The 23,677-nt window shown below is 42.0% G+C and overlaps 2 protein-coding genes across 2 annotated transcripts in view; one reads left to right on the plus strand and one right to left on the minus strand.

The window, feature by feature from the left end:
• LOC121581360 (ankyrin repeat and BTB/POZ domain-containing protein BTBD11-A) overlaps nucleotides 1–23,677 on the plus strand; it is a 301,845-nt gene that overhangs the window by 9,954 nt on the left and 268,214 nt on the right. The window lies entirely within an intron of this gene.
• Nucleotides 328–2,294, minus strand: LOC123492354 (E3 SUMO-protein ligase ZBED1-like). The gene is made up of 3 exons (XM_045224750.1): nucleotides 2,116–2,294; nucleotides 943–1,571; nucleotides 328–858 (listed from the first exon to the last, which is right to left on the minus strand). Exons 1-3 carry the CDS (start codon nucleotides 2,186–2,188, stop codon nucleotides 553–555), a joined length of 1,008 nt encoding a protein of 335 aa, XP_045080685.1. The 5' UTR covers nucleotides 2,189–2,294; the 3' UTR covers nucleotides 328–552.

Genomic DNA, 23,677 nt, shown 5'->3' on the forward strand with positions numbered 1-23,677 from the left:
TAGAATTAAATTCAAACATGTATGACTTGAAATAAATGACATTTTTATTGAACTGCTCATTACAGAAACATCTGTGGCTTTGCCACTGTGCATTTAAATAATTTAAACAAAGGCATGAACTTTGTAAACACTGTGTGCAAAAGGTACAGTCTTAAGAAAAAAATAATTTTAAATTGTATGTATCTTACTGCTCCCAAGTCAGTAACATTTCACACAACTGAAACAAGGAATTTGCTTAGAAAATATTTTGTAAAATCAAAGTAAATAAAGTTATAAATAAAAAATGAGAAATGCACTTTTAATTTAGACAAACTATTTTTTATAAACGATTTGAATATTATAATATAAAATAGATGAGCCTCACTTATCTCAAGTACACAACAATAACACACCACACAGACTAAAGTTCACTACGAGTATGGCACTGCCAGCCATACTTATCCAACAGTTCTGTTCTCAGTGGCTCACAGGTTTTTTGCTAAGAAAACCAGAATATTGACTTTTTCTGGCTTCAAGGATGAGCGAGTGCAAGTCACAATATTCCCTCCTGTGCTAAAAAAGACGCTCTGAGGGAGCGCTTGTAGCAGGTACACAAAGATACTTGCGTGCCATGGTGCACAACTGTGGGTAGCTGATCTTGTGCACCCTCCACCAAGCCAATGGATCATCTTCTCCATCAATGGTAGGAGTCATCAGGTAATTGTTTATCTCTGCCTCTGCGACATCTTCAAGATTTACAGGCAAAGAAGGAGAGGCTGAACTGGTCTTGAAAAAACTGCCAAGAGACCTCTTCGTCTTTTCCCCCAAGGACTGTGCACTTTGAGGCATCTGAACAGTTTCAGTACGAGACCTCTTCTCCTATTAGATGAAAACAACAGCCATTAGTTTTCCAGTTAGATTTTACAGAAAATTTTTGTTTTTGTGAAATACATAATTATTTACCCAATGATATGTACGTTGTGCCAAGTCTACTATCTCTGTCTTCAGACGAGTCTTGATAGCAGGGATGTTGTCTGTACTGATGTACTGTATTTTGAACCTAGGGTCCAGGAAACAGGCAACATCCAAAAGCTCCTGGATGTTTGGGTCTCCATATTTGTTATTGAGGTATGCTAGGACTTTGGTTTTTATTGATTTAGTCAGGTCAGTGTCCTCAGCATCTTCAGCCAGGACTGATGTGGCAAAAAGGTGGAGAACTGGCTTGAGGTAGGAGATGCTTACATACTCCTCTCCAGAAAGAGCATCAGTAAACTCCAGTAGAGGATGCAGTGCCTTGTGAATCGACTCCAACACGTCAATATCCTGCCAGGTTGGGATAAGGGAGCGTGCATATCGATCTCCAGACAATACCTGAGAAATGGCTTTGGCCTGTTCAAGCACTCTGGCAATCATCATTTCTTTAGAACCCCATCTTGTTGGGCACTCCGTTATGAGGTTGTGCTCAGGGAGTTTGAGCTCTCTCTGTGCCTCCGTCAGGGCTGCTTTCTTCTTCCAACTGTGGGAAAAGTGCCCCACCAGCTTCCTGCACAGTGCTGTTGCCCTTGACACTCTGTCATCTTTGAGTGCATTTTCTAAAAGAAATAAAAAGTAGTGTATTACACACAATTTGAGTTTTGATACAAGGCTCTCACTATTACACACTCAAATTAGCTGTAATTCTGAAATACACACATCCACAACACATCCTCTCTCTCTCTCTCTCAATTCAAAGGGTCTTTATTTGCATGTCAATTCTCTCTCTCTTTCTCTCTCTCTCTCTCTCATAAACACTAAAAAAACATGTAAAAAACAAAAACAAGAAAAGAAAAAAAATGCAGGTGGGCATTCCACCACAGACAGACATATGATATAAGCAAGTAAAATGAATTTACATATTAGAAAAGGAGTGGAAGTATGAATTTATTTAATCCCATCCGATTTATATAATATCATTTATATATATTTGTATATTCAGCTTTACTAATCGACGCATCTCTCTCTCTCGCACTCGCGCACACACACACACACACACACACACACACAAACACACACACACACACACACACACACACACACACACACACACACACACACACACACACACACACACACACACACACACACACGATAACTTACCAATGGCAAGATGTAATCTGTGGCCAAAACATTGGAGCCTCGTCCATTCATTAAGCCGCGCAGCAAGCACCATATTCGACGCGTTGTCCGTCGTGATGCAGACGTGATTCTCCTCGTGGAGATCCCAGCTGACAAGCCCTTCTCTCAGGCCGGCTGCAATATTTTCCCCTGTGTGATCGTCTGGGGAAGTAGGTAGTTTGTAGGCAGCGAGCTCGGAGGTTGAAATCTTCATCAATAAAATGGACTGTAAGACTCTGGTACGGCTCAGCTGTGCGGCTTGACCACATATCAGTAGTGCTAGCAAAAAACTCCACCGTTTTAAGTTCCGCGGCGACTTTCTCTTTGCACTTTTTGTACAGCTCCGGTATGGCAGTCTGACTGAAGTATGTGCGGGAGGGTATACTGTAACGTTTATCAAGCGTATGTATTAATGCCATGAACCCAGGCTTGGTCACCGTGCTGAGAGGCATCATATCTTTGGCTATGAACTCGGTTATTGTCCGAGTGATTTCTCCGTGCCGTTTTGAATTACGTTCATACGGAGTGACACTTTCGAACATTTCTGTCAGTGATCCCTGTCTTGAGGTATTTGGCTTGTCTCGCGCACTGATGCTCGGCATTTTGGTCATACAACTGTCATGCATTGATTTGTGGTATTTTTTTAAGTGCTGAAACAGGTTTGTAGTGTTACCCGTGAAGTAGCAATCGGAGCACGGCATGCTCTGCACAACACCTGATGCTGCTCAGCATCTTCTTTTTAAAACCAAAATAGTTCCACACCACCGACGTGCTGTTCCTCTTCGATATTAAAGTATCAGCTGTGTCAGTTTCTGACTGTTCCGTCGAGCAAGAGGCCATTGCGCTGGACAGCATGAAAAGTCGCGTCACGTGACCACCTCAAATCGCGCACGTTGCGATTAGAAAATCGCGTTCAGTCAAATCGCGATATTATCGCGAATGCAATTAATCGTTCAGCCCTAGATGAAGGTATATAATGTGACGTGAGAGAGAGAGAACGGGGTGCCACTCTGCAGACTGGTATCGGCTTTGTTGAAACTTTAATAAAGTAATTTCTTGATGCAACAAAAACTCTGTAAGACCTTATTTGTAATAAAGTATATTGGTTATTTTCCACAACAACTGCAGCATTTGTTTAGCTTTCCACCTGCCGAGGTCCTCATCATCACGATGTAATTACCTGTTTGACAGCCTCCCAATCCCATTTCTGGATCGCCACTAATTACTATTTTCCTTTCGGTCTTTAGAGCAAAAGAGGAGAGTAAAGGGACGCCAGCAAATAGAATCCTGTATTTTGCTTGGCAGATGCCAGAGCAACACAAACAAGCAATTTTACAAAGCAAAAGACAAAGGTCACTTTGCAGTGGGACACTGGGTAAACGATAAGTAAGGATGGTGTAACTAAGGGAGGTTAGCATTGAGCAAGGAGAACAAAAATGTCATTCTTTCAGTCATCATTCTGAACATACTGAACTCTCTCCCTCAGATTGAAATCTGCAGCTTATCCCTCTTTTATTACATTTTCTCTCATATCACACTGGGAATCAGTTTTACAGCCCTGTAACCAATTGTACTATTGTGTGTTTTTCTGCGTTATTTACAATTTATTTTGTACATAATGTTTCTGCCATCGTCTCTTATAACCAAAATGAGCTTCTGGATAAAGAGATGGATATATCGTGGACGTATGTCGGGGTGCCTTGTAAGGATCCGACGGCGAGCGAGTAAACTGCCTCTCCCATCAATCCTATTAGCCAATCTTCAATCATTTGAGAATAAATTGGATGACCTAAGATTACGGTTATCCTACCAACGGGACATAAAAAAATGTAATATCTTGGACAACATACAGCTAGCGGGCTATACGCTACATCGGCAGGATAGAATGGCTGACTCCGGTAAGACAAGGGGTGGCGGTCTGTGTATATTTGTAAACAACAGCTGGTGCACAAAATCAAATACTAAGGAAGTCTCGAGGTTTTGCTCGCCTAAGGTAGAGTATCTTATGATAAGCTGTAGACCACACTATTTACCAAGAGAGTTTTCATCTATATTTTTCATAGCTGTCTATTTACCACCACAAACCAATGCTGGCATTAGGATTGCACTGAATGAGCTGTATAAGGCCATAAGTGAACAGGAAAATGCTCATCCAGAGGCAGCACTCCTAGTGGCCGGGGACTTTAATGCAGGGAAACTTAAATCCGTTCTACCTAATTTCTACCAGCATGTTAAATGTGCAACCAGAGGAAAAAAACCTCTAGACCACCTTTACTCCACACACAAAGACGCATACAAAGCTCTCCCTTGCCCTCCATTTGGCAAATATGACCATAACTCTATCCTCCTGATTCCTGCTTATAAGCAAAAACTAAAGCAGGAAGCACCAGTGACTCGGTTAATAAAAAAGTGGTCAGATGACGCAGATGCTAAGCTACAGGACTGTTTTGCTAGCACAGACTGGAACATGTTCCGGGATTCTTCAGATAGCATTGAGGAGTACACCACATCAGTCACTGGCTTCATCAATAAGTGCATCGATGATGTCATCCCCACAGTGACCGTACGTACATACCCCATACAGAAGCCATGGATTACAGGAAACATCCGCACTGAGCTAAAGGGTAGAGCTGCCGCTTTCAAGGAGCGGGACTCTAACCCGGACGCTTATAAGAAATCCACTATGCCCTCCGACGAACCATCAAACAGGCAAAGAGTCAATACAGGACTAAGATTGAATCGTACTACACCGGCTCTGACGCTCGTCGGATGTGGCAGGGCTTGAAAACTATTACAGACAACAAAGGGAAGCACAGCCGCGAGCTGCCCAGTGACACAAGACTTCCAGATGAGCTAAACCACTTCTATGCTCGCTTCGAGGCAAGCAACACTGAAGCATGCATGAGAGCACCAGCTGTTCCGGATGACTATGTGATCACGGTCTCCGTAGCCGATGTGAGTAAGACTTTTAAGCAGGTCAACATGCACAAGGCCGCAGGTCCAGACGGATTACCAGGACGTGTACTCCGAGCATGTGCTGACCAACTGGCAAGTGTCTTCACTGACATTTTCAACATGTCCCTGACTGAGTCTGTAATACCAACATGTTTCAAGCAGACCACCATAGTCCCCGTGCCCAAGGACACTAAGATAACCTGCCTAAATGGCTACCGACCCGTAGCACTGACGCCTGTAGCCATGAAGTGCTTTGAAAGGCTGGTCATGGCTCACACCAACACCATTATCCCAGAAACCCTAGACCCACTCCAATTTGCATACCGCCCCTACAGATGATGCAATCTCTATTGCACTCCACACTGCCCTTTCCCACCTGGACAAGAGGAACACCTACGTGAGAATGTTATTCATTGACTACAGCTCAGCATTCAACACCATAGTGCCCTCAAAGCTCATCACTAAGCTAAGGATCCTGGGACTAAACACCTCCCTCTGCAACTGGATCCTGGACTTCATGACGGGCCGCCCCCAGGTGGTAAGGGTAGGTAACAACACATCTGCCACACTGATCCTCAACACGGGGGCCTCTCAGGGGTGCGTGCTCAGTACCCTCCTGTACTTCCTGTTCACCCATGACTGCATGGCCAGGCACGACTCCAACACCATCATTAAGTTTGCCGGCAACACAACAGTGGTAGGCCTGATCACCGACAATGATGAGACAGCCTATAGGGAGGACGTCAGAGACCTGGCCGTGTGGTTCCAGGATAACAACCTCTCCCTCAACGTGACCAAGACAAAGGAGATGATTGTGGACTACAGGAAAAAAAAGAGGACTGAGCACGCCCCCATTCTCATCGACGGGGCTGTAGTGGAACAGGTTGAGAGCTTCAAGTTCCTTGGTGTCCACATCACCAACGAACTATCATGGTCCAAACACACCAAGACAGTCGTTAAGAGGGCACGACAAAGCCTATTCCCCCTCAGGAGACTGAAAAGATTTGGCAAGGGTCCTCAGATCCTAAAAAAAATTATACAGCTGCACCATCGAGAGCATCCTGACTGGTTGCATCACCGCCTGGTATGGCAACTGTTCGGCCTCCAACCGCAAGGCACTACAGAGGGTAGTGCGTACGGCCCAGTACATCACTGGGGCCAAGCTTCCTGCCATCCAGGACCTCTATACCAGGCGCTGTCAGCGGAAGGCCCTCAAAATTGTCAATGACTCCAGCCACCCTAGTCATAGACTGTTCTCTCTGCTACCGCACGACAAGCGGTACCGGAGAGCCAAGTCTAGGTCCAAAATACTTCTCAACAGCTTCTAACCCCAAGCCATAAGACTCCTGAACAGCTAATCATAGCTACCCAGACTATTTGCACTGCCCCCCCACCCCCCACCCCATCTTTTTACGCTGCTGCTACTCTGTTAATTATTTATGCATAGTCACCTATACTCTACCCACATTTACATATTACTTCAACTACCTCAACTAGCCGGTACCCCCGCACATTGACTCTGCACCGGTACCCCCCTGTATATATAGCCTCCCTACTGTTATTTTACTTCTGCTCTTTTTTTCCTCAACACTTTTTTGTTGTTGTTTTATTTCACTGTAATGTCTGCACCTGTTGTATTCGGCGCATGTGGCCAATAAAAATGTATTTGATTTGATCAACAATGGAATCGATTTCCTCAAGTATACTATAGGCCCCACGTAATGAGAATTTGAGAAACCATGTCATAATTCTCTAGGCTATAAGGCTTGGGAGTGCTAAGGTGAGTACTTTGCTATGTAGCATATCTGGTTGAACCTGCTGCCTTTTGGGCAGTGAAACTGACATGCCCAGACACATTTTGTATTTATTATGGATCCCCATTAGCTGTTGCCAAGGCAGCAGCTACTCTTCCTGGGGTCCAGCACAATTAAGGCAGTTATTTAAAAACATTACAATACATTCTCAAGACATTAACTGTGTGCCCTCAGGCCCCTACTCTAATACCACATATCTACAACACAAAATCAATATGTACGTGTGTATGTGCCTGTTTTTGTTGCTTCACAGTCCCCGCTGTTCCATAAGGTGTATCTTTATCTGTTTTTTAAATCTAATTTTACTGCTTGCATGAGTTACTTGATGTGGAATAGAGTTCCATGTAGTCATGGCTCTATGGCTCTATGTAACACTGTGCGCCTCTCATAAGTCTGTTCTGGACTTGGACTGTGAAGAGACCTCTGGTGGCATGTCTTGTGGGGTATGCATGAGTGTCCGAGCTGTGTGCCGGTAGTTCAAACAGACAGCTCGGTGCATTCAATATGTCAATACCTCTCACAAATACAAGTAGTGATGAAGTCAATCTCTCCTCCATTCTGAAACTAATTGCAGCTCTTTGTTAAGGGTTGCAGTCCTTTCAGTCACTGTAGTAGCTGACGTGTATAGTGTTGAGTCATCCGCATACATAGACAAACTGGCTTTACTCAAAGCCAGTGGCATGTCGTTAGTAAAGATAAGAAAGTAAGGGGCATAGACAGCTGCCCTGGGGAATTCCTGATTCTACCTGGATTATGTTGGATAGGCTTCCATTAAAAGAGCACCCTCTGTGTTCTGTTAGACAGGCAACTCTTTATCCACAATATAGCAGGAGGTGTAAAGCCATAACAAGTTTTCAGCAGACTATGATTGATAATGTCAAAAGCTGCACTGAAGTCAAAGAAAACAGCCCCCCCAATCTTTATCAATTTCTCTCAGACAGTCAGTCATTTGTGTAAGTGCTGTGCTTGTTGAATGTCCTTCCCTATAAGCGTGCTGAAAGTCTGTTGTCAATTTGTTTACTGTAAAATAGCATTGTATCTGGTCAAACACCATTTTCTTCCCAAAATTTACTAAGGGTTGGTAACAGGCTGATTTGGTCAGCTATTTCAGCCAGTAAAAGGGGCATTACTATTCTTAAGTAGCGGAGGACTGACATTTGCTTCCTTCCAAGCCGGAGGGCACTCACTTACTAGTAGACTTAAATTGAAGATATGGCAAATAGGAGTGGCAATATCGTCCGCTATTATCCTCAGTCATTTTCCATCCAATTTGTCAGACCCCGGTGGTTTGTCATTGTTGATAGACAACAATCTTTTCAACTCTTCCACACTCACATTACAGAATTTAAAACTACAATGCGTGTCATTCATAATTTGGTCAGATATACTTAGATGTGTAGTGTCAGCGTTTGTTGCTGGCATGTCATGCCTAAGTTTGCTAATCTTGTCAATGAAAAAATGATTGAAGTATCATCTAGAGGTGTGACCTTTTATGTAGCTAAGCTAATGATCCATCATTTATGACATTCCTGGGAGTGTGTAAACTATTCTTTTTTATCACCATACCATTTTTGTATGTTCTCTATAGTTATGCACTTGTAAATGTATCAATTGACCAATTCGGCCACTTGGGTACATTTGGGCAAACTCGAGAGGGACACCTGGGAGACTTTATACAAAATATGTAAAGCTATTATTCTTGAAAGTATGTCTGAAACTTTGCACGCACTGCTGCCCTCTTGTGGACATCATCTCAATTACACCCAGCTTCCTAGATCAAGTAATGGCCTTCTTTTGCATTTAAAAAATGCAAAAAAAAATGATAATAGAAAACGCATGTTTTTTGTTTTTCATCTTTTACCAGATATAATGTTCTCTCCTACATTAATTTCACATTTCCACAAACTTCAAAGTGTTTCCTTACAAATAGTATCAAGAATTGAGAGCATCCTGTTGGGCAGTATCACCGCCTGGTACGGCAACTGCACCGCCCGCAACCGTAGGGCTCTCCAGAGGGTGGTGCCGTCTGCCGAACGCATAACCGGGGCAAACTAACCGCACCCCAAGACACATACACCACCTGATGTCACAGGAAGGCCAAAAAGATCATCAAGGACATCAACCACCCGAGCCACTGCCTGTTCACCCCGCTATCATCCAGAAGGCGAGGTCAGTACAGGTGCATCAAAGCTGGGACGGAGAGAATGAAAAAACAGCTTCTATCTCAAGGCCATCAGACAGATATTCTATAATATTCTACTGTATCTTAGTCCATGCCGCTCTGTCATTGCTTGTCCATATATGTATATATTCTTAAATCCCATTCCTTACTAGTTTTGTGTGTATTAGGTATATGTTGTGAAATTGTTAGATACTACTTGTTAGATATTCCTGCACTGTCGGAGCTAGAAGCACAAGCATTTTGCTACACCCGCTATAACATCTGCTAAACACGTGTATATGACAAATACATTTTGATTTGAAGAATATGCATATCCTTGCTTCAGGTCCTGAGCTACAGGCAGTTAGATTTGGGTATGTCATTTTAGGCAGAAATTGAGATGAAGGGTCCGATCCTTATTTATTCAAACTTTTTTTACACTTTTCTGGGATGCTTGATTGTTTTTATTGCTTTACTGGGAAGCTTACCAGAGGTAGACATGATCATGTTATTTATTTTTGTGCAGGGTAAGTGGACTTCCTTCTAGGGCACACCGCCTCAGTGCTAACAGTATAACTCTAGTTCATAGGCACATGATTACTGCATACAATAGCTGCAGGATCAGCAGAGGCATTCATGTCAGTAAGAGGGACGTACATTAAGTTACTTACATTTGTTTCCAGAAGGTATCACAATTGTCAAATGTTACACCCACAGAGCTGCGTTAGTCTCGTAGAGCGTTATGGAGGGCTAAAGGTCTGCTGAACCTTACAATGCCATGATTTAGGGAGGGCCAGATATGGGGTGTTTGTTGGTGTCAAGTAGTGACCCAATCTGTTCTTTAAAATCCACCTTTAGCTGTTCTGAGCTGCCCTTCATAATGTCATTGAATCCCACATGAACTATGATTGATTCAATTTCCTGATGCTGGTTAAAAATGTTTGGGAGCAGCTTATTGATGTCCTGTACTCGTGCTCCTGGATAGCAACGTTTTTGCTCCTGGGACTGAGACATCTCACCATTGAACTTCCCAATTCAACGGCCGGAGAAAGGATTTCAGAAATCTGCCTATTCCCACCCATCACATAATTCGTTGAGCCTTTCACAGGCCCAAGAGAAGCAGGATAGCGTACGCCCGCTGCTCCCAGTGATAGGGTGAAGACTTGCATGACAGCTCATGACTGACTCACCACTCCCTGACTCATTCATTTTTAAATCAGTAACACACACACAGCATTTGTGACCATTACTGAGAGTCTTCAATATGTCATACGCACTTCTTCTATAAAGACTAACGTTGGCATTGTTCAAGATCACACAACATAGCACTTAAACTGGAATGAGACTTAACGTAACGGTTGCACAAAATGAAAGGTGCAAACCACGCCCCCACATATTCAAATGAGCCCCATCTCTATATTATGAAGTATCTGGGCTTGGTGTGAGCTAGCTGGTGCTGAGCTTGGTGTGGGCTAGCCAGTGCTTGGCTAGACATGCTTGGCTAACCTTTGTTGGGCTGATGTGGGATTGGTGTTGGGCTTGTTGTGGGCTAGCCCATGCCCACCGAATACCCACGGGGCCATGTTTGCTGGGATACTGCTACCGTCGGCTTCAACACATTGAAATAAGATGATCCACTAGTTACACAGCAGCAGGCTTCTTCCACAAGAGCTGCCCCATCAGAGTGCCCACAATCCATCATAATATCCCAGAGGCTCTGCAGTGCAGTCGATCAAATGCAGTTTATTTTTGACCCATTCCAGACACACGGTATGAATACAGTGTGTATTCACACGGTTGGGGTTATTATCTCATCGTATCTCGTTTTGAAGTCTCGATTGGTTGACCAAGTGCTCAGGAGACAAACCCCTTATGACACAACCTAATACCATATCCCACAATGCAATTTTCCAACATTTATATTCTCCTCTTCACACTGCTCTCAGAGCACTTGTGGGATAGTTTTCCTTGTATTTGATCAGTCCTGTGAGGACAGTCTGGTTCCATTCAGGTGTTCATATAATCTAAAACAGAGGTTATGATTGTCGCTCATGTTATATGATAGATTGTGTAAAATAAGTATAAAAACAAAAAAAAAACACACGGCCAAGGCAACAAAGGAGTGGCTCAAGAAGCAGCACATTAAGGTCCTGGAGTGGCCTATCCAGTCTCCAGACCTTAATCCATAGAAAATCTGTGGAGGGAGCTGAAGGTTCGAGTTGCCAAACGTCAGCCTCAAAATCTTAATGACTTGGAGAAGATCTGCAAAGAGGAGTGGGACAAAATCCCTCCTGAGATGTGTGCAAACCTGGTGGCCAACTACAAGAAACGTCTGACCTCTGTGATTGCCAACAAGGGTTTTGCCACCAAGTACTAAATAATGTTTTGCAGAGGGGTCAAATACTTATTTCCCTCATTAAAATGCAAATCCATTTATAACATTTCTGACATGCGTTTTTCTGGATTATTTTTTTTGTTATTCTGTCTCTCACTGTTCAAATAAACCTACCATTAGAATTATAGACTGATAATTTCTTTGTCAGTGGGCAAACGTACAAAATCAGCAGGGGATCAAATACTTTTTTCCCTCACTGTATATTTACACTACCAGTCAAAAGTTTGGACACACGTACTTATTCAAAGGTTTTTCTTTATTTTTACTATTATTTACATTGTATAATAATAATGAAGACGTCAAAACTATGAAATAACACATATGGAACCATGTAGTAACCAAAAAAGTGTTAAACAAATCAAAGTATATTTTATATTTGAGATTCTTCAAATAGCCACCCTTTGACTTGATGAGAGCTTTGCACACTCTTGGCATTCTCTCAACCAGCTTCATGAGGTAGTCACCTGGAATTCATTTCAATTAACAGGTATGCCTTCTTAAAAGTTAATTTGTGCAATTGATTTCCTTCTTAATGCGTTTGAGCCAATCAGTTGTGTTGTGACAAGGTATGCAGAAGAGAGCCCTATTTGGTAAAAGACCAAGTCCATATTATGGCAAAACCAGCTCAAATAAGCAAGGAGAAACAACAGTCCATCATTACTTTAAGACATGAAGGTCAGTCAATACAGAACATTTCAAGAACTTTGAAAGTTTCTTCAAGTGCAGTCACAAAACCATCAAGCGCTATGATGAACCTGTCTCTCATGAGGACTGCCACAGGAAAGGAAGACCCAGAGTTACCTCTGCTGTAGAGGATAAGTTCATTAGAGTTACCAGCCTCAGAAATTGCAGCCCAAATAAATGCTTCACAGAGTTCAAATCACAGACCCATCTCAACATCAACTGTTCAGGGGGGACTGTGTTAATCAGGCCTTCATGGTCGAATTGCTGCAAAGAAACCACTACTAAAGGACACCAATAAGAAGAAGACACCTGCTTGGGCCAAGAAACACTAGCAATGGACATTAGACCGGTGGAAATCTGTCCTTTGGTCTGGAGTCCAAATTTGAGATTTTTGGTTCCAACCGCCGTGTCTTTGTGAGATGCGGTGTGGCTGAACGGATGATCTCCGCATGTGTAGTTCACAAGCATGGAGGAGGAGGTGTTATGGTGTACCTTTGCTTTGTTGGTGACACTGTCTGTGATTTATTTTGAATTCAAGGCACACTTAAAAAGCATGGCTACCACAGCATTCTGCAGCGTTACGCAATCCCATCTTGTTTGGGCTTAGTGGGACTATCATTTGTTTTTCAACAGGACAATGACCCAACACACCTCCACAAATGAGATAACACCTCACTCTGACCATTTAACTCGCCCTAGCAGTGCTGGTTAGGCAGTTTATGTTATCCAGAGCGTTGGTGACTGCTGCTGGCAACAATTTAATAATGCATTTTTTCCGACGTGTACTGACACCGGCCACATTCAACGGGTGTTGAGCGTTCGTAAATTCATCAGTTATTCTTCACTCTGGCACAGTCAGACGAGAGTGCTCTGAAATCGGAGTAGGTAACCAGAGCGAATTTATGAACGCATCCGAACGACTATACCACATAGCTAAGCTATGAGTGACGTGGATAATCAATTCAATAAACATTGGGTAGTTAGTTAGAGAGCATAAAGTACATATACTGGCAAGTTCGATGTATTACTAGCCAACTAACGTTACAGTAGGTAGCTAACATACCCGTTACATACTGCTGTAATGATATGATATGCGGTTCGTAAGGATAGCGTAGCTAACAAACTGTCAGCCAACATAACGTGTAACGTAATTTATTTGTAAAGTCATTACTTTATTACATGGCTCAACATTTTCTTAACATTTGTCATAATTAGTTAAAGCAACGAATTTATATCCACTCTCGGACTTCGGTTGCATATTTTCCATTTTCTTCAAATCTGAAAACGTTACAATGTACGTGTATGTAGAGTGTGTGTGCGTATGCGTGTCTGTACCTGTGTGTCTCTTCACAGTCCCCGCTGTTCCATTAGGTGTATTTGTATCTGTTTTTTAAATCTGATTCTACTGCTTGCATCAGAGTTCCATGTAGTCTGTTCTGGACTTGGAGATTGTGAAGAGACCTCTGGTGGCATGTCTTGTGGGGTCAGCATGGGTGTCCGAGCTGTGAGCTAGTAGTTTAAACAGAGAGCTTGGTGCATTATTTGTCACTAGTTCTTACAAAAACAAGTAGTGATGAAGTCGATCTCTCCTCACAGCCATGAGAGATGGACATGCATATAATTCATTTTAGCTGTCCGTGCACATTTAAGGGCCAGCCGTGCTGCCCTGTTCTGAGCAAATTGTAATTTTCTGAAGTCCCTCTTTGTGGCACCTGACCACTCGACTGAACAGTAGGACCTGCCTTGTTGATAGTGCTGTTAAGAAGGCAGAGCAGCACTTTATTATGGACAGACTTCTGCCCATCTTAGCTACTGTTGTATCAATATGTTTTGACCATGACTGTTTACAATCCAGGATTACTCCAAGCACTTTAGTCAAATCAGCTTGCTCAATTTCCACATTATTCATTACAAGATTTAGTTGAGGTTTAGGGTTTAGTGAATGATTTGTCCCAAATACAATGCTTTTAGATTTTGAAATATTTAGGACTAATTTATTCCTTGCCACCCATTCTGAAACAACTGCAGCTCTTTGTTAAGTGTTGCAGTCATATCAGCCGCTGGAGTAGCTGACAAGTATAGGGTTCGAGTCATCCACATACATAGACACACTAGATTTACTCGAAGCCAATGGCCTGTCGTTAGTAAAGATAGAAAATTCCCTGAGGAATTCCTGATTCTACCTGGATTATGTTGGAGAGGCTTCCATTAAAGAATACCCTCTGTTCTGTTGGACAGGTAACTCTTTATCCACAATATAGCAGGGGGTGTAAAGCCATAACAAAAGTTTTTCCAGCAGCAGACTATGATCAATAATGTCAAAAGCCGCACTGAAGTCTAACAATCTTTTTTATCATCAATTTCTCTCAGCCAATCATCAGTCATTTGTGTAAGTGCCGGCTTGTTGAATGTCCTTCCCTATAAGGGTGCTGAATGTCTGTTGTCAATTTGTTTACTGTAAAATAGCATTGTATCTGGTCAAACATCATTTTTTCCAGAAGTTTACTAAGGGTTGGTAACAGGCTGATTGGTCGGCTATTTGAGCCAGTAAATGGCGCTTTACTATTCTAAGGAGGCGGAATGTACTTTTGCTTCCCTCCAGGCCTGAGGGCACACACTTCCTAGTAGGCTTACATTTTAGATATCGCAAATAGGAATGGGAATATCATCCGCTATTATCCTCAGCAATTTTCCGTCCAGATTGTCAGACCCCAGTGGCTTGTCATTGTTGATAGACAACAATGTTTTCACCTCTTCCACACTCACTTTGCAGATTTCAAAATTACAATGCTTGTCTTTCATAATTTGGTCAGTTATACTTGGATGTGTAGTGTCAGCGTTTTGTTGCTGACATGTCATGCCTAAGTTTGCTAATCTCGCCAATGAAAAAATCATTAAAGTAGTTGGCAATATCAGTGGGTTTTGTGATGAATTAGCCATCTGATTCAATGAATGAGGAAGCAGAGTTTTCGTTTTTGCCCAAAATTTCATTAAAAATAATCCAAAGCTTTTTGCTATCATTCATCTTTGTTTCATAGTATAGTTTCTTCTGTTTTTTCAATTTAGCCACGATTGCCAATCAGTTGTGCTGCCAGACTTATTTGCCATACCTTTTGCCTCATCCCTCTCAACCATAAATATTATCAATTTCTCATCAATCCAAGGGGATTTATCCGTTTTCACAGTCATTTTCTTAGTGGGTGCATGCTTATTAGTAAATAGAATAAACAATTTCATAAATGTGTCAAGTGCAGCGTCTGGTTGCTCCTCATTACACACCACAGACCAGAAAATGTTCTTTACATGATCAACATAAGAATCGCTACAAAACTTATTGTATGACATCTTATACACTATATTTGGAACTTTGGTTTTCCTAGATATGCCTACTATATTGTGATCACTACATCTGATGGATTTTGATACTGCTTTAAAGCAAATTTCTGCAGCATTAGTAAAGATGTGATCAATACATGTTGATGGTTTTTAGCTACTCTGGTAGGTTGACAGATAACCTGAACCAGGTTGTAGGCATTGGTTATGGTTTGAAGCTTTTTCTTGAGTGGGCAGCTTGATGAAAGCCAGTCAATATTGAAATCACCCAGAAAATATACTTCTCTGTTGATATCACATGCATTTTCAGACATATTGTCCAGATACTTACTGTTAGCACTTGGTGGTCTATAGCAGTTTCCCACAAGAATGGGCTTTAGGTGAGGCAGATTAACCTGTAGCCATATTACTTCAACAGTATTTAACGCAGGAGTGGCTTCGGGACAAGTCTCTGAATGTTCTTGATTGGCCCAGCCAGAGCACGGACTTGAACCCGATCGAACATCTCTGGAGAGACCTGAAAATAGCTGTGCTGCAACGCTCCCCATCCAACCTGACAGAGCTTGAGAAGAATGGGAGAAACTCCCCAAATACAGGTGTGCCAAGCTTGTAGCGTCATACCCAAGAAGACTTGAGGCTGTAATAGCTGCTAAAGGAGCTTCAACAAAGTAATGAGTAAAGGGTCTGAATAATTGTGTAATTGTGATATTTCTGTTTTGTTTTTTTCAACAACAAAAAAATATTTTCAAAAATGTCTAAACCTGTTATTGCTTTGTCATTATGGGGTATTGTGTTTAGATTGAGGGGGGAACCATTTAATCAATAGAATAAGGCTGTGACGTAACAATGTGGAAAAAGTGAAGCGGTCTGAATACTTTCCGAATGCACTGTACAAACCAATTATATATATTTATGTAGCCTTTGTTACTTTCTTTGCTTTCAGGCCCATGGGGAAGGGGTGATAAGGGGTGATGGGGGGGATTCTCTGGTTGTTGTGGGGAGATTGTGGGGAATGTAAGGGGAGACTCAAGGGATGGATGGTGGGAGAAAGGTTTTTTATCAAATAAAGGCACAGCTCTCGGCCTTCAAGTAAAACAATACTTTCTCTAGGACTTCAATCTGTTTTTTATACAAATAGAATAGGTTGAAACATTAATGCTTTTATCCTGAACAAGGTTTTTTTTTTTTTTTTTTTTTTACTTGAATAGCAAGAGCTATTTGATTTCCATGCACAGTAAATTATTTTCAACTCAGGGCAGAGTAGACCATAATATAAGGAAGTATGAAGAAACCGTATGTTATTAAAATAAGTTTACTTTGATGGATGGTGTAAAGAGAATTTGACAACAGATAAAGTTCCCATGGGGTTAGTCAAATCTCAACCTCAGAAGGACACAGTAAGCAGTTCCTACAGCTTTGCTTGTACATGTCAGTATTCCTGTCTTTGTTCAGCAACAGCGACACATGTTGCGTCAGAAATCATGTGGCACCATTGATATCCAACTCCCAGTGGTATCTCCTTGATGATACAGTAGATGGCAGGATACTTATTTCTTCATTATCATCTACATGGCAGGGGTACTGTTAAAACGTGTGAGTCATCAGTGCATGGGAAGATGATATGAGGGCGTAATGGTGACAACACTGCAGCATTCTGGGTTTCCACCCCACTGAGTGCGTTGCATTATATGGCTAGTTTAGCCATATGATGTGTCGTGGGGGTTCTCATGTAAGATGTAATCTACGGGCATAAGGGCAATGATATGATCCAGGAATGTAGCTGTATTAGATGCATGTGTGCTGTCCCACACAGAAAGCCTAATTGATTTGACATCACTTCATTTCAAATCCATGTTGCTGCACTATGCTTGTGCAGATAGGCAAGAGTGACTCTTTGTATGCGTAGGAAGCTAGATTTGGTTAATTCCCCTGACTTTGACATGAGGTATCCTTGCTGTGCACAACATAATCACCTGCCGAGCTGAGTCACTCTAAATAAAACTGTGCTATTGAGAGCCACATCACCTGCCTCAGTGCGACGGGGTGAGGGAAAACCTGTGTAAGCTGCCCACGTCCTCTTTCCCTCGCATCACTCTGTGGAGGTGGTGAAGTGGTCCCCACTGAGTCCCCACAATGCCGCACTTCTGCAGTAGCCAGGCAACAGCCCTGGCGTGTCACTGGAGGTGTGTTTACCAGAGTGCTGAGGATGAAGAATTGATATTCTCAGAGGCTGCTGCCATACAGCCTTGGCTTCGCCAGCAGAACGGATTTCAGCTTGTGATTTCCTTTCTAACGCTATTTCACAGCTTGCTGTTTCTCTGATGCCCTCCACTCCCAACTCTCCAGGATTTAGCCTGTCATAAAAATGACTGGGTTGGAGTTGCACTCTTGCATTCTTCTGTATTCAGTCTGTATATTGTATTTCAGACATTTATTTTATTTTATTTTTATCCCTACCCAGTGAATAATACCCATGTTGGGTCACATGGAATCACTTGGCTTAGGTCGATAAGTGCAGTTTGATACTGCTAGTGTGTGTGTGTGTGTGTGTGTGTGTGTGTGTGTGTGTGTGTGTGTGTGTGTGTGTGTGTGTGTGTGTGTGTGTGTGTGTGTGTGTGTGTGTGTGTGTGTGTGTGTGTGTGTGTGTGTGTGTGTGTGTGTGTGTGTGTGTGTGTGCATAAGAGTCAATAGTCTTTACACAAGCTAAGACCAGAGGATCTCCCTATTATGTGGCTAAGGTGATACCAGCTGGATGTATAAAGAGGCATATCTATGATGTCGTGTTGGACAGAGTTGTGTTCAGGAATAGACAGAGTCATGCTCTAAAACTGTGGAACAAATTATGACAAATTGATAACAAATTCAACAATGTAGCCATGGTGCAACAATTATTACGTTTTTTCTTTCCCAATTAGAGATTCCATGCCTGGCTGAGGAAGCACCTGGTAGCCTCCTGTAGCTCAGTCGGTAGAGCATGGTGTTTGCAATGCCAGGTATGTGAGTTCGATTCCCACGCGGGGCCAATATGAAAACTGTATGCACTCACTAACTGTAAGTCGCTCTGGATAAGAGTGTCTGCTAAATGACTAAAATATAATAAAAAGAAGATACATTCTCAAATTTCAAAGCAGTAGTTGTCCATCTCAATGCACCTATTTCTTTTTTTATCCAGAGTGATAGTAGTCTGGTCCACCAGACACGTGCCTAAGTTTGGCTAGGATGAGAGAAAATTATTGAAATGGTTATCATGCAGGCAACTACCACCTTTGTTGATATTCCAATGATCTTCTAAATCCAATTTGTTTTCAATTCTGGGGTGTGCCTTCGTGGGCATTTTACCTGAGTCTTGATGTGACAGTGTGTATCACTTCCTATGGTACCTCCATTAATGAGTGACAGTAGAGGTCAAGAGTGATGCGCCCCCTCTTTCATGGTTGTGAAGACACGATTGGCATCTTGCCCTGTCACCAATGAAGCCTCCCGGGTGGCTTGCATGGACAGTGAGTGGCAGAGGAGGACAGTGACCTAATCTCACACCAGCTGAAGCACTGACCCAGACTCTCCTGGCCCTCTCTCCCTCTCCTCACGAGTCAGCAGACCCTGTCACTAACTGATCAGTCGTGCTGGGTTTGTTTTTCCTCTCTTTCATTCTGTGTTCCATTCTCTCGGTCATTCTGTGTGAAACCATGTGCTTCCAGGGAAAGCAAGGGGAGACTCAATGACTGTGATATCAGGATTTGTAAATAAACAAAAAGAAGATGGCATGTTGCCCCGTTGTATCAGAAAATGTGCATGATGAAATTGGTAAATACTAGAGAGAATGGCACTTTTAGTTTGTGTTTATACACAGCAAATTCTCTGGTATTAAAAAACACAATTAAAAAAAAAAAATTATCGCATTGGTACTATTTTCACAAGTATGTGGTGAATTTTCAAAACACATAGTACAAAACCCCAAAATGGTTACAATTGTAACGCAGCCAGTCTTACATTCAAAACCTTTCATTCGTCTTTCACCACACAACCATTGATCCAAAATATAAGTTTACTGTAAAATATAATGAGTACATTGGTTTAATCACCAAAACACAACATAATGATATCTACTAAATTTAGTTATTTTACCAGTTAATCCAATAGCAAAACGTAAGCTACAGGACTGTAAATTGCAGTACTTTACACTGTTTTCACATTAGGCAATACACTTGCACTACTCATTTCAAATTGACAGAACATTTCCATACTTTCTATCCCATGTGTGATCAAAGGTGTGATCATTGAAGACCACTTTCCAGAATGTAATCAAATAAAAGAAACAATGTTTAGCAGGCACTAGTTTGCATCAAGCCTGTCTTGAGCATTTGGCCATAGGTTCTCATCAAAATCGCAGTAAATAGCCACACTGCTCATGCACCTGGGGAAAAACCTTTTGGCATGGTGAATCCAAGCCTGACATAGGTCTGGATTGAACTCATTGCATGCCTCATCCATGGCCTGAAGGAGGATGGTACACTCATGGGGATGGCAATCATACATCTTCCACCTGTATTATAATCACGTATTGTATTTTACAGTATTGAATTGTACTTATTAATTGTAGTGGGCTTGTACGAAGCACTGCCGCAACGTGTTCTATTTTACAGCCAAGGCTGCAGCGGAAGCAAACTCCTTTGTCGGCAACCTTTTCATCCGTGCACGCGGGGACGATTGGCTGGGGAACAACGACTGTGCGTGATTGGCTGGGGAACGACTGCTGGCTGGTGCTTGTGTTTCCTGCTCCTACAGGTCAAATCTAATTAGTATAATTACAAATATCCCCATAAAAATCAATCAGTTTAAGCTTGAGATATCAGTTTTATTGCATTGGATACGTCTCAATCCACTAGTAAAAGGTGTCAGAGCTAGAGCGGTGTTTGTCAGACCATGAGACATCCCGAAAATCAGGCTTCTCACAAAAACCAAAAATAAGGGGCAGATTGGCTGTACTGACTTCAGACGAGTCCCAAGACTCTTGTGAGCAAAACGAAGAACACCATCATGTTCGAGAGAGTCTCATCTTTCCATAATAGTTTTGTCCAAACCGTTCAGACGCTACAGACCATTTGTCTGTCCTATATCAGGAGTTTCCTGATATAGGACAGACACTTCAGAACAAAATTCCTTTAGATTTTTTTTTGGGGGGGGACTATCTGTTGTTCCATGTAGTAAATCTGTTATGGGCTAATGGCATTAAGGCCAAGAAATTTTGATACTTCAAGGGATCTTAAAATTCTGAATAAAATAGCAAAATGATCCTTGGTATGACCTTAAAACAATTACATATAGTTTAGTAGATTTTTTTTCACCAGAATTTTGTTGGCTTGCAAGGTGATGTGCAATTCCTATTAGAATCCAGCCAGTGTGGGGATATCATCACCCGCATGAAAAATATGATAATGTTGGTGTGGTTTTGGTTCAAAGTATTGTGTATGAGTTTTAGGGGCCTCATTTATAAACTGTTCATATGTACTAAATATACCCCAAAATTTGTGTGCACCAGTTTTCACTCAAAAAACTTGACGTGAGAATGTGCTCACCTCCCCGCGAACTTAAGTGTATGCACGTCTCTGCTAGTGGTTGAAATATTGTATTGCAAGCTGGAAAGTAAGTATTTTGTGCAAATGGGGGATATGATGAAAAGCTTATTCATAATAAAAAAAAGGAAAACATATTAACAAGAATGCGGCCATTTGCCATTAGTGAGAAGAGTGAAAATCTGTTTTATTTTTAGAATCTAAAGTATAGACATAGAAGTCTTTTTCCTATTTATTTTATTTTCATAACCATTGCAAAATAAATTCCTCTCCTTTTCTGGCCGTGATGGCTTCATTTTTCCGAAGTAGCCATACAACAAATAGCCTAGTAAATAGATAGCCTATATGTATTTAAAGTTTTAAGGAAGTTTGTTAAAGAAATGAACATTCAATTCTCTGGCAACAGCTCTGGTGGACATTCCTGCAGTCAGCATGCCAATTGCATGCTCCCTCAACTTGAGACATCTGTGGCATTGTGTCTTCTTCTCCACACCTGAGCTATACAGTATAAATGCCACTTGGGCAGGTTGACCGACCTGCAGTTGTGGTGCTGGAGTGACAAAAATGCACATTTTAGATTTGGCCTTTTATTGTCCCCAGCACAAGGTGCATCTGTGTAATGATCATGCTCTTTAATTAGCTTCTTGATATGCCACACCTATCGGGTGGATGGATTATCTTGGCAAAGGAGAAATGCTCACTTACAGGGATGTAAACAAAGTTGTGCAGAACATTTGAGTGAAATAAGGTTTTTGTGTGTATGGAACATTTCTGGAATCTTTTATTTCAGCTCATGAAACATGGGACCAACACTTTACATGTTGTGTTTATATTTTGGATCAGTATATTTAACCCACATTTTTTGGCACTAAACAGTCTCCATATACAGTGGGGAAAAAAGTATTTAGCCAGCCACCAATTGTGCAAGTTCTCCCACTTAAAAAGATGAGAGAGGCCTGTAATTTTCATCATAGGTACACGTCAACTATGACAGAAAAAACGAGAAAAAAAAATCTAGAAAATCACATTGTAGGATTTTTAATGAATTTATTTGCAAATTATGGTGAAAAATAAGTATTTGGTCAATAACAAAAGTTTCTCAATACTTTGTTATATACCCTTTGTTGGCAATAACACAGGTCAAACGTTTTCTGTAAGTCTTCACAAGGTTTTCACACACTGTTACTGTTATTTTGGCCCATTCCTCCATGCAGATCTCCTCTAGAGCAGTGATGTTTTGGGGCTGTCGCTGGACAACACAGACTTTCAACTCCCTCCAAATATTTTCTATGGGGTTGAGATCTGGAGACTGGCTAGGCCACTCCAGGACCTTGAAATGCTTCTTACGAAGCCACTCCTTCGTTGCCCGGGCGGTGTGTTTGGGATCATTGTCATGCTGAAAGACCCAGCCACGTTTCATCTTCAATGCCCTTGCTGATGGAAGGAGGTTTTCACTCAAAATCTCACGATACATGGCCCCATTCATTCTTTCCTTTACACGGATCAGTCGTCCTGGTCCCTTTGCAGAAAAACAGCCCCAAAGCATGATGTTTCCACCCCCATGCTTCACAGTAGGTATGGTGTTCTCTGGATGCAACTCAGCATTCTTTGTCCTCCAAACACGACGAGTTGAGTTTTTACCAAAAAGTTCTATTTTGGTTTCATCTGACCATATGACATTCTCCCAATCCTCTTCTGGATCATCCAAATGCACTCTAGCAAACTTCAGACGGGCCTGGACATGTACTGGCTTAAGCAGGGGGACACGTCTGGCACTGCAGGATTTGAGTCCCTGGCAGCGTAGTGTGTTACTGATGGTAGGCTTTGTTACTTTGGTCCCAGCTCTCTGCAGGTCATTCACTAGGTCCCCCCGTGTGGTTCTGGGATTTTTGCTCACCGTTCTTGTGATCATTTTGACACCACGGGGTGAGATCTTGCGTGGAGCCCCAGATCGAGGGAGATTATCAGTGGTCTTGTATGTCTTCCATTTCCTAATAATTGCTCCCACAGTTGATTTATTCAAACCAAGCTGCTTACCTATTGCAGATTCAGTCTTCCCAGCCTGGTGCAGGTCTACAATTTTGTTTCTGGTGTCCTTTGACAGCTCTTTGGTCTTGGCCATAGTGGAGTTTGGAGTGTGACTGTTTGAGGTTGTGGACAGGTGTCTTTTATACTGATAACAAGTTCAAACAGGTGCCATTAATACAGGTAACGAGTGGAGGACAGAGGAGCCTCTTAAAGAAGAAGTTACAGGTCTGTGAGAGCCAGAAATCTTGCTTGTTTGTAGGTGACCAAATACTTATTTTCCACCATAATTTGCAAATAAATTCATTAAAAATCCTACAATGTGATTTCCTGGATTTTTTTTCTCTCAATTTGTCTGTCATAGTTGACGTGTACCTATGATGAAAATTACAGGCCTCTCTCATCTTTTTAAGTGGGAGAACTTGCACAATTGGTGGCTGACAATACTTTTTTCCCCACTGTATACTTCCAGTAATTTTTTCAACTGGTACCGGGGGACCTTCAGACGAGTTTTGTGAGAGCAAAACAACCGACATGTACGTGTTTGTGAGTGGCTTAACTTTCCACAGAGGGGATTAGTGTGTAGCCTAAACTGTTTGGAAGC

This window comes from Coregonus clupeaformis, chromosome 14 (genome assembly GCF_020615455.1).
Source record: "Coregonus clupeaformis isolate EN_2021a chromosome 14, ASM2061545v1, whole genome shotgun sequence".
Classification (NCBI taxonomy): domain Eukaryota; kingdom Metazoa; phylum Chordata; class Actinopteri; order Salmoniformes; family Salmonidae; genus Coregonus; species Coregonus clupeaformis.

Excerpts from the sequence above, each read along its gene's own strand:
- LOC123492354 (XM_045224750.1), bottom strand. The coding sequence starts at position 2,188 with ATGGTGCTTGCTGCGCGGCTTAATGAATGGACGAGGCTCCAATGTTTT. Across the intron at positions 1,572-2,115 it reads CAGATTACATCTTGCCATTG|AAAATGCACTCAAAGATGAC; the intron begins GTAAGTTATCGT and ends TATTTCTTTTAG. Across the intron at positions 859-942 it reads CACAACGTACATATCATTGG|GAGAAGAGGTCTCGTACTGA; the intron begins GTAAATAATTAT and ends TTCATCTAATAG.